General features: G+C 52.7%; 4 protein-coding genes across 4 annotated transcripts; 3 read left to right on the top strand and 1 right to left on the bottom strand.

The window, feature by feature from the left end:
• Positions 1-765: 765 nt before the first annotated feature.
• LOC1271970 (prostaglandin reductase 1) lies at positions 766-2,360 on the top strand. The gene is made up of 2 exons (XM_310832.6): positions 766-1,217; positions 1,286-2,360. Exons 1-2 carry the CDS (start codon positions 1,112-1,114, stop codon positions 2,170-2,172), a joined length of 993 nt encoding a protein of 330 aa, XP_310832.6. The 5' UTR covers positions 766-1,111; the 3' UTR covers positions 2,173-2,360.
• A 1,088-nt stretch (positions 2,361-3,448) lies between these two features.
• On the top strand, positions 3,449-4,877 carry LOC1271971 (prostaglandin reductase 1). Its single transcript, XM_310833.6, has 2 exons — positions 3,449-3,555; positions 3,644-4,877. Exons 1-2 carry the CDS (start codon positions 3,552-3,554, stop codon positions 4,684-4,686), a joined length of 1,047 nt encoding a protein of 348 aa, XP_310833.5. The 5' UTR covers positions 3,449-3,551; the 3' UTR covers positions 4,687-4,877.
• Positions 4,878-5,780: 903 nt separating this feature from the next.
• Positions 5,781-7,535, top strand: LOC1271972 (prostaglandin reductase 1). The gene is made up of 2 exons (XM_310834.5): positions 5,781-6,137; positions 6,203-7,535. The coding sequence occupies exons 1-2, from the start codon at positions 6,032-6,034 to the stop codon at positions 7,090-7,092; spliced, it is 996 nt and encodes a 331-aa protein (XP_310834.4). The 5' UTR covers positions 5,781-6,031; the 3' UTR covers positions 7,093-7,535.
• Positions 6,410-9,577, bottom strand: LOC4576068 (zinc finger protein 429). The gene is made up of 4 exons (XM_001237312.4): positions 8,977-9,577; positions 7,915-8,893; positions 7,623-7,845; positions 6,410-7,355 (listed from the first exon to the last, which is right to left on the bottom strand). Exons 1-4 carry the CDS (start codon positions 9,124-9,126, stop codon positions 7,106-7,108), a joined length of 1,602 nt encoding a protein of 533 aa, XP_001237313.4. The 5' UTR covers positions 9,127-9,577; the 3' UTR covers positions 6,410-7,105.
• Between the last annotated feature and the right edge of the window lie 24 nt (positions 9,578-9,601).

The raw sequence follows: 9,601 nt of genomic DNA, 5'->3' as shown, positions 1-9,601 counted from the left end.
GGACCGGTATCGGTTTAAGCTAGGTTGCTGTACCGGTATAGGTTAATGATAGGTTCTAGGTCCACTATGGATTCGGTATTAGTTCTAGTACCGGTAAGGGTACATGATAGGTTTTGGTACCGATATGGGTTAATGTTAGGTTCGAGCACTCCATACCAGTGCTAGTGCTATTCATGATAGGTTCCAGGGACAGTATGGGTTCATGATCAGTGCAAGGACCGGTTTAGATTCATGATCGGTTCCACGGCCGGTATGGGTTCAGTATCGTTTGCTGGACTGGCATAGGTTCAGCAACCAGATTCAGGACCGGCATTAGATCATGTGCAGTTCTTGAACCAGAAAAGGTGATGTATTGGTGTCAGGAACAGTATGGGTTTGGTTTAGGTTCGCTCGGAATCAACAGAAGCCGTTCGGTTTAATAAACTTGTGATCAGGCATTTCATTTCCTTGTTAACTCCAGACGACCCCGACTTCAATCCCTTCCAGACGACTCCGGACGACTCCGAATCCGACCGGCTCCCAACGATTCCGGCCGACTCCGAACGATTCTGGACGATTCCGAATGACTCCGGATATTGATGGGCAGACCTACCATCCGGAGCCGGTTCCGAAATTATCGGAGTAAAATCGGAGTCGACTTGAAATTTTTGCCAACTTTACCCATCACTAGTACGGAGCGGTAAGCGTAGTTATGTCCGTCGCCCAAAATCAAATTTCTTGTTGAAAATCCAATGGCTCGCATAATTGTGTCACGCACTGTAGCATTAGCCAAGGAAAGTCAAAATCAAAATGTAAACAATAAATAACCACCGAGCTGGTGAATCCTCGGAGCGTCACGATCGTGGAAAGAAAAGAGGAAAGGAAAATACGTTCCCGAACCAAAAGACATATAACTCTGGGCAGTCGAAGTCTAAAAGAGAGAGTAAGCCTCTGAATATGCTGTTTCAAACAAGCGTTTGAACAACATAGGAGGATAAATCCCTTCTCGCCAAATAGAAGAAGAAGATCGTGGAAAGAAGCCAAACAAGCTGCTAGGAATAATCAAATCGTTTTGTGAACGAGTGTATTCACTGATTGAGTGTTGTTTACACCTGCTAGACCCCTAAAAAGAATGCACATTGCAAAGAAATGGATTTACGCGAAGCCGTTCGTCGATGAGCCGACGCTCGACAACTTCGAGCTGGTGGAGGAACCGGTGCCGGAGCTGCAAGATGGAGGTAAGGATAAGCACAAGCCACTTTCTTCTTCTCACACGCTTGCTAAAGCCATGTTTGGTCGCTTGCAGAATTCCTTATCAAAGCCCTGTACCTGAGCGTGGACCCGTACATGCGCATCTACATGCTGCCCAGCCCGACCGGCAGCACCATGATCGGGGGCCAGGTCGGCGAGGTGATCGAGAGCCGGCACGCGGACTTCCCGGTCGGGGCGCTCGCGTTCGCGCAGGTCGGCTGGCGCACCGTGTCCGTGTGCGCACCGGCCAGCTTCGAGACGCGCAAACCGTACGTGCTGCCGGAGCTGGGCCCGCTGCCCGCCTCGCTCGGGATGGGCGCGCTCGGCACGGTCGGCAACACGGCGTACTTCGGGCTGCTCGAGATCTGCCAGCCGCAGCCGGGCGAAACGGTGGTGGTGAGCGGGGCGGCCGGTGCCGTCGGCAGCCTGGTGGGCCAGATCGCGAAGATCAAGGGCTGCCGGGTGGTCGGGATCGCCGGCTCGACCGAAAAGTGCGAGTGGTTGCGGGAGCTCGGCTTTGACGGGGTGATCAACTACAAGGAGGAGGACGTCGGGGAGGCACTGCGCCAGCTGGCCCCGGACGGGGTGGACTGCTACTTCGACAATGTCGGTGGCCGCACGGCCGAGACGGTCAAGGGGCAGATGAAGCCGTTCGGGCGCATTGCCGTGTGCGGCACGATTTCCCAGTACAATGGGCGTGAGCCGGCGCGCGTCACCGACCCGCAGAGGGACTTTGTGTGGAAGCAGCTGGTGCAGGAGGGGTTCAGTGTGCACCGGTGGACCGACCGGTGGTTCGAGGGTGTGCACCAGAACCTGCGCTGGATCCAGGAGGGGAAGCTGAAGGTCCGCGAAACGGTCACGGACGGGTTCGAGAACATGCCGCGCGCGTTCATCGAGATGATGCGGGGCGGAAACGTGGGCAAGGCGGTTGTTAAAGTTTAAATGCCTGTTAGTGAGCGTGAAAGTCGAAATAGAACAATGATAATTCTAAAATCTTCAAGAAAAGTTTATGTTAAATGTTGGAGAGCATTTAGGGGGAAATCAAGCCAACTATAAGCAGATAAGGTGAACAAAACTGATAAGCAATCTTTAAAGTGCCTTAATAAATTAGGTCAACAAACGCACCAATACATAATGCTCTTTTAGGGCCAATCCGGGTAACATGCTCCATCAACCTGACCGATAAGGCTGCCCGAGAGGTTCATGTGATCTTCCACAAGTTTCTATCTACCCATTGTATTTTGCTTCTTTCTTTTTTTGCTTATCATTTCCTGCCCTCTCTCGCATATTGCGCCTTTCCCAAAAATCGTATAATACGTAACTCAAGGTTTCTTCTCTTTTTAACGAAAAATTATTACATATTATCGCATTTGCCCATGTAATAGGTACAAAGGACGAGCCTTTTTAATGTATTTTATGCTTAACATTCAATTTGTTTTATAAAAATTAATGATGAGTTGGCAAAAATCCGGAATCGACTCCGATCCGACTCCGATAAATTCGGAATCGACTCCGGAAGGTAGGTCTGCTCTGCATTATACGGAGTAGTTCGGAATCGTCCGGAGTCGGTCGCAGTCGTCCGGTGTCGTCTGGGTTCGTTCGGAGTCGTCTAGAGTCATTCGGAGTCGGGGTCAACCGGAGTCGTTCGGAATCTTCCTGAGAAATTGGGAGTCGGAGTCATCCGTAGCCATCCGGAGTCGTTCGGTGTCGTCCGGAGTCATCCGGAATCGTTCGGAGTTGTCCGGAGTTATTGGGAGTCGCAGTCATCCGAAGTCGTGCGGAGTCGTACGGAGTCGTCCGGAGTTATTGGGAGTCGGAATCATCCAAAGTCGTTCGGAGTTGTCCGGAGTTATTGGGAGTCGGAGTCTTCCGTTTGGAACCGTTTGGAGTCGTCCGAGGTGAGTTTGAGTCGAAGTCAACCGATGTCGACCGGAGACAAAGGCAAGGCTTGTATACGAAGTGTAAGCGCAAAGTGAAAGAAAAAACAACACAATGAAATGAAATACCTGATCACAAGCACAGGCTCCTGTTGACTCCGACCGATTCCGACTCCGAACGTCTCCCGATGACTCTCACTCCGTGCGGAACAAGAGGTTTTTGTGGAATTTTCGTCGGAATACGGACTAAAAATAAGCGGAGTCGGATCGGAGTCATGGGTGCACTCCACATCACTAATAAACACGCTCATTCATGCTAATCCAGGCGTTACGTAGTTCATGGATGCACTCTCAACCGTCGCTCCACGCGCGTTTGTATTGGTATTGTTTACCCGGCGTAATCTCAGCGGCTGTTATTGTCTAAACACCAGGCCCACACGTAACATGAGTAAGTTAAAGCGCCCCAAAACCAAGACCCCAAAAAAAAAAACGACGAATTTTAACATAATTTCCGAATGCCCTCTCCGCGCCGCCAGAGTCCCTTTGGCAGCAGCTCGTCCGCCAGCGCCAGTACGCCACCGATGCGGCCGGCGCCGCCCGCAAATGGATCTACGCGAAAGCGTTCCAGGGCGAACCGCACCACGGGAACTTCCGGCTGGAGACGGAACCACTGCCCGCGACCCTCCAGCCGGGCGAGTTTCTCGCCCAAGCCGAATACCTGTCCGTCGATCCGTACATGCGCCCGTACATGCTCGCCTACCCGGAGGGATCGCTCATGATCGGCGGCCAGATTGCGCGGGTAACGCGCAGCGAGAACGCCCACTTCCCGGTCGGCGCGACCGTGTTCGGCCAGTTCGGCTGGCGCACGCACACCGTCTGCGATCCGGCCCGGCTCGAGAAGGACAAACCGTACGTGCTGCCGGATTTCGGCGGGCTGCCGACAAGCCTCGGCCTCGGCATACTGGGCATGCCGGGCAACACGGCGTACTTCGGGCTGCAGGAGCTCTGCCAGCCGCAGCCGGGCGAAACGGTGGTGGTGAGCGGGGCGGCCGGCGCCGTCGGCAGTGTGGTGGGCCAGATCGCGAAGATTAAGGGCTGCCGGGCGGTCGGCATCGCGGGCACGGAGGAAAAGTGCGAGTGGCTGCGGAAGATCGGCTTCGACGCCGCGATCAACTACAAGCGGAACGATGTGTACGGCGAGCTGAAGAAGGCGGCACCGCGCGGGGTGGACTGCTACTTCGACAATGTCGGCGGCAGCGTGACCGAGACGGTGCTGAAGCAGATGAACGTGTACGGGCGGATCGCGGTGTGCGGCGCGATCTCGAACTACAACAGCGCGGTCGGCAAGGTGACCGACCCGCAGCGCCAGTTCGTGTTCAAGCAGCTGCGCATGGAGGGGTTCCTGGTGTGGCGCTGGAACGACCGGTGGCTGGAGGGCATCGAGGGCAACCTGCGCTGGATACGGGAGGGCCGGCTGGCGTACGAGGAAACGGTCACCGAGGGGTTTGAGCGGATGCCGGACGCGTTCATCGATATGCTGCGGGGCGGCAACACCGGTAAGGCTGTGGTGAAGGTGTGATGGAGGGGAAGGGAAGTGCGCCTGTGTGTGCGTGTGGCATTACGCGCCTTTAACCTTTGTGTTAAGGATCACGCAATTTTGCATTTTTATTTTTCGCTTTGTGAAGTAATGTTGTATCCAATTGCTATTTTAAATTTGAATGCTTGAGTTAATCCATCAAATTGTTGAAAAAAAAGAAACTTTAAAACCAATTTCATACCATTTGTTTAATGCTTTGTTGAGGCTTATATCACACAGTTTTACAGTCTACAATGCCCAATTTGTTGTTCTCATTTCGACGGATTTTCTTTCAATAGTTTTATGAAGTTAAAAATTTACCAAAAAATCATTTAAAATTCCATTCTGGGCCCGGCTTGAACGCCATTTGCTTCAAGATTTGGATCAAGGTATAACCATCGGAAACAGTGTAAACAGAGGATCTAAATGTTGGACAGTTCCAGGAACAAAGAGATGGGCACTAGTTCGATTGCCAGCTATCTCTTTAGACCAACTTTAAGCACCAATTTCAGGGTTTGAATAAGACCGAGAACAGGTCCAGAAATAAGATAAGATGCGGTTGGGTATTCATGTTGGCATGCGGTCAGCTTAAGAGGCAGAAAAAATGAGAACTGAGAACAAGTGTATCTGTGGTTTTAAGACTAGCACACAACACAAGGTCTCTCACAAGTCTCTTTCTCTTTCTCTTTCTCTTTCTCTTTCTCTTTCTCTTTCTCTTTCTCTTTCTCTTTCTCTTTCTCTTTCTCTTTCTCTTTCTCTTTCTCTTTCTCTTTCTCTTTCTCTTTCTCTTTCTCTTTCTCTTTCTCTTTCTCTTTCTCTTTCTCTTTCTCTTTCTTTGTCCCGCGGTTGGCAATATCCTCGTTTTCCTCGACGTGAATATCTCTCTAATAACATAAATTTTGTTGCAAAAATAGTTTATTAGTTTTTGCCAATGAAAAACCAAACATAACAAACAGCTAGTAGCAACAAATTCAGGCACGGAATAGAACAACAAATTAAAAATAACAAAAGGTTTTTACTTAATGATGATGCTGAAAAATAAATTTCCCTTACATTTTTAATACAGCTTGTACCAAAAGAGAGGTAAAAAAAACCCCAAACAAAATTATGCTCCCGAAAATCGTTTAATATTTTAAAACGGTATCGTTTTTTTTTTCGTCTCCAGACAAGACGGTTAACGAGGCGCGTATCAACAACCCCCAATAAAAACACGATAGTGCGGCGGGCATGACGTGCGTGAACGGTTTCTGGCCAAAGTCTCGCTCCCGATTACATCGTACGCGACCGGCAGGATCCTAAGAAGGGGTCAAAGTACAGCACAAGTCACGGAAGTGTCCGCAAGCAAAGGATGGTGCTGGCAAGGAAGTGGATGTACGTGCGGCGCCCGGAAGGGGAACCGAAGGAGACCGATTTCGCGCTCAAGGAGGAGGAGCTGCCGGCCCTCGAGGCGGAAGGTATGCGAAAAAGAGGTTTGCTTCCCTTGCGCAGTCAGCTGAACCTCCCCGACGCATCGTTTTAGATTTCCTCGTCGAGACGGAGTACTTCAGCCTGGATGCGGGACTGCGCGGGTACATGGAGCTCGGGGCCCTGCCCGTCGGCAGCCCCGTCATCGGGATGGCCCTCGCGAAGGTGATCGAGTCGCGGAACGCCCAGTTCCCGGTCGGTGCGGTCGTCTGTGCCCGGCTCGGCTGGGTCACGCACGCCGTCCTGAACCAGCAGCAGCAGAAGGAGCTGCGGCCGTACATCGTGCCGGAGGTGGCGGGCCAATCGCGGGCGGTCGGGCTCGGTCCGCTCGGCCTGTCCGGCAACACGGCGTACTTTGGCCTGCTCGAGATTTGCAAACCGAAGCCGGGCGAAACGGTGGTGGTGAGTGCGGCGGCCGGTGCCGTCGGCAGCCTGGTCGGCCAGATCGCGAAGATTAAGGGCTGCCATGTGGTGGGGCTGGCCGGCACGGAGGAAAAGTGCGGGTGGCTGCGCGAGCTCGGCTTCGACGCGGTCGTCAACTATCGGGCCGGATCGGTGCGGGAGCAGCTGGCCGCGGCAACGCCCCGCGGCGTCGACTGCTACTTCGACAACGTGGGCGGCGAGCTGACGGAGCTGGTGCGCGAGCGCATGAACCTGTACGGGCGCATCTCGGTGTGCGGCGCCGTTTCGAGCTACAACGGGCAGCCGGCCCAGGTGGCCGACCCGCAGCGCGACTACGTCTCGAAGCAGCTCCGGCAGGAAGGGTTCGTCGTCTTCCGGTGGCTGCCCCGCTGGATGGAGGGCATCGGCCAGATGCGCGAATGGCTCGAGCAGGGCAAGCTGGTCCACCGGGAAACCGTGTACGAGGGGTTCGACAGTGCGCCGCGCTCGTTCATCAGCATGCTGCAGGGCGGCAACATCGGCAAGGCGGTCGTGAAGGTGTAGTGCGCGCCCCGCCCTACCGCTGTCGCTCTTTGCACGGGGGCGCCGGCTCGTTCCCTCCGCCGTGGTACCGCCGGCAGTGGTTCTTCAGCAGACACTTGTACTGGAAGCGCTTGTCGCAGTCGGCGCACGGGTACGGCTTGTCGTTCGTGTGGATGCGCATGTGAACCCGGAGTGTGTACGCGATCGTGAACCGCTTGTTGCACACGCCGCACACGTGCTTCCGGTCGTTGCTGTGCGTCTTCATGTGCTTCCAGATAGCGCGCCTGTGGGTGAGGGAATTGCATAGGAAAAACACAAGATACGTTAGATCAAATTTTACACACTATAAGCCAACTCGGTTCAACTGAAGCATTTTCTTGTTAAGCCTTCCGTTCATTTTAACACAAACGTCCCACTTTGCTGGAATTTAATCAAAATAATAAATAATTAATTTTCAAACGAAATTGCGTCATCACGTGTTTTGCGGTTTCGAAAACTTTAAAATCCCCCAAATGATGCCAGATAAGAAGGTCGTGTCGGTAATCACTCACTTGTTGCGCATCAGCTTCCCGCAAACCGTGCACGGTAGCTTTGGCTCTTCGTGGTACGAGAGGTGCGTTTTGTAGATGCCTTGCGTTTTGCACTTCTTCCCGCACACGTTGCACACCGCGTAGAAGTAATCGGTATGCCACAGCTTCTTGTGCCGATTTAGCAACACCAATCCGGCGAAGGTGCTGCTGCAACCCTCCTGATCGCACACGTACGGCCGAATGTCTGCGGAAAGGGAAACGTGGCGTAAATAATTTTGCTGCAATAAAAACAAAAAACTCCTTTGCTACTTACTCTCATGCTCGTTCAGGTGCGTTTGCAGCTTCCAGCTGTCGTACTGCTTGCCACAGATGTGGCAGGTTACCTTCGCCCGTTTGTAGGCTTTTCTCGGCACGCTTTGACGCTCCGCCGGGGAGGACGTCGTGCTGGACGCGTCCATGCTGCCGCCACTGCACTGCAATCCGGCGAAGGCGTCATGCTTGTGCCTTAGCTTGCTGGCCAAGCATTTCGCCTGCTCCAGTGCACTGTCGAGCTGGAGCACATCCAGGGCCCGCTGCTCCTGGCCCGAGAGCTCCCGGGCGATGGTGGTGGTTTTCCGAAAGCTGTCTACAATGTCCAGCAGGATGCAGCACTCCTCACACACTTGTGGGGTCTTGTCGACATTTAATGCTCCAAGCGCTTTTAGTTGGTCACTGGTTAACTCCAGCGTGACATCGCTTAGCACACAGCAAAGCCCACAACGACGCCTCTGCTCTACCACGTGCTCCGTTGCATCGAGGCGCCCACCGTCCGGTAGGCGGGGTGTTTGCTCTTCAAGAAATTTTGTAATCTCCAGCAGTATCTCCGGATCCGGTTCGCACTGTTCTAACCGCCCAGACTGCGGCCCGGGCCTTCGGGTCTCACTTCCACTGGTTTTATCCACCTCATCCTGCTGCTGCTCCTGCTGATGTTCCTCGAGATGCTCTTCTTGCTGTCCCTCGCCGCCAAACAGCTCTCGCTCGATCTCCAACGAACCTTCCAGATACTGCTCGCCCTCCGATACGATGCTGGCGTACAGGTAGTCTACCTGCTGCTTGTGCCGCACGATAAAGTTCTCGCATTCGCGCAGCAGCACCCGGTTGCTGTCGGACGCCCAATCTCCCAGCTCCAGTATGACAAAGTCCTCCATCAGCAACCGGTTCGTCTTGAAGCACGTGTTGCGAAACTCGGTCGTCAGAAACAGCAGTGAGGCACAGTTTTTGCATATCTTCGTTAGATTATCCTGCTTCGTCACCTGCAAGACGGCCGTTTGAGGGTGGGAGTTCAGCTAGAAATTGACTCCAACTCCAATATCTATGTCCCATCCCTGTTGCTTACCCGTATCGAGGTACATTCAAAGATTTGATGCGCTATGCTGTACTCCTTGTCGGAGAAGATACACTCGAGGAAGTTATCGTCACACACCCGCATACACAGCCGGCACTGGTTGGGATCGTTGATAGCGCTTCTACTGTTCGGATGGTCCATGTTGGAGCGTTGGGTGCACCTTGCTCACGCTGTCTGGAGTTTTGGTCCATTCTCGGGATCCAGACACCACCAAACATTGCTGTTTGCGCATGTCCTTGTTCGTCGACCAGCCAGCTGTTACACACATCCAGCTGACACTGTGCAGCTACAAGGATATGCTACAGCGGAAGGATGCTATAAACGAATATTTCCCGGATCTACTTAGAATACTAGATGCTACTTAGAATATAGCACAGTAACATTCGACTGTAACTAGACAGACAAATGTTTTACTACTCAAGCAATACAATTTTTTTTCTTCGATAAATTTCGGTTGATGTTCTCTTTTGATGCCTTGGGGAATGATTTTATCATAGTTTAGTTAAGAAGAAGTTACAAGAAAAGTGTTCTTCAAATTGTGTGCTCTTCTATGCTGTAATTCTGACTGCATGTTTGATATCTTTCCCAAGAATTAGGGCCTACTGCGCTTTCCGCG

This window comes from Anopheles gambiae, chromosome X, assembly GCF_943734735.2.
Source record: "Anopheles gambiae chromosome X, idAnoGambNW_F1_1, whole genome shotgun sequence".
NCBI lineage: Eukaryota > Metazoa > Arthropoda > Insecta > Diptera > Culicidae > Anopheles > Anopheles gambiae.
Note: the sequence above shows the minus strand (reverse complement) of the source record. Positions and strands in the feature narration are given on the sequence as shown.

Coding starts and splice junctions, on each gene's coding strand:
- LOC1271970 (XM_310832.6), top strand. CDS start 1,112: ATGCACATTGCAAAGAAATGGATTTACGCGAAGCCGTTCGTCGATGAG. Junction 1,218..1,285: donor GCCGGAGCTGCAAGATGGAG/GTAAGGATAAGC, acceptor GGTCGCTTGCAG/AATTCCTTATCAAAGCCCTG.
- LOC1271972 (XM_310834.5), top strand. CDS start 6,032: ATGGTGCTGGCAAGGAAGTGGATGTACGTGCGGCGCCCGGAAGGGGAA. Junction 6,138..6,202: donor GCCGGCCCTCGAGGCGGAAG/GTATGCGAAAAA, acceptor GCATCGTTTTAG/ATTTCCTCGTCGAGACGGAG.
- LOC4576068 (XM_001237312.4), bottom strand. CDS start 9,126: ATGGACCATCCGAACAGTAGAAGCGCTATCAACGATCCCAACCAGTGC. Junction 8,894..8,976: donor TTGAATGTACCTCGATACGG/GTAAGCAACAGG, acceptor GCCGTCTTGCAG/GTGACGAAGCAGGATAATCT. Junction 7,846..7,914: donor GCACCTGAACGAGCATGAGA/GTAAGTAGCAAA, acceptor CCCTTTCCGCAG/ACATTCGGCCGTACGTGTGC.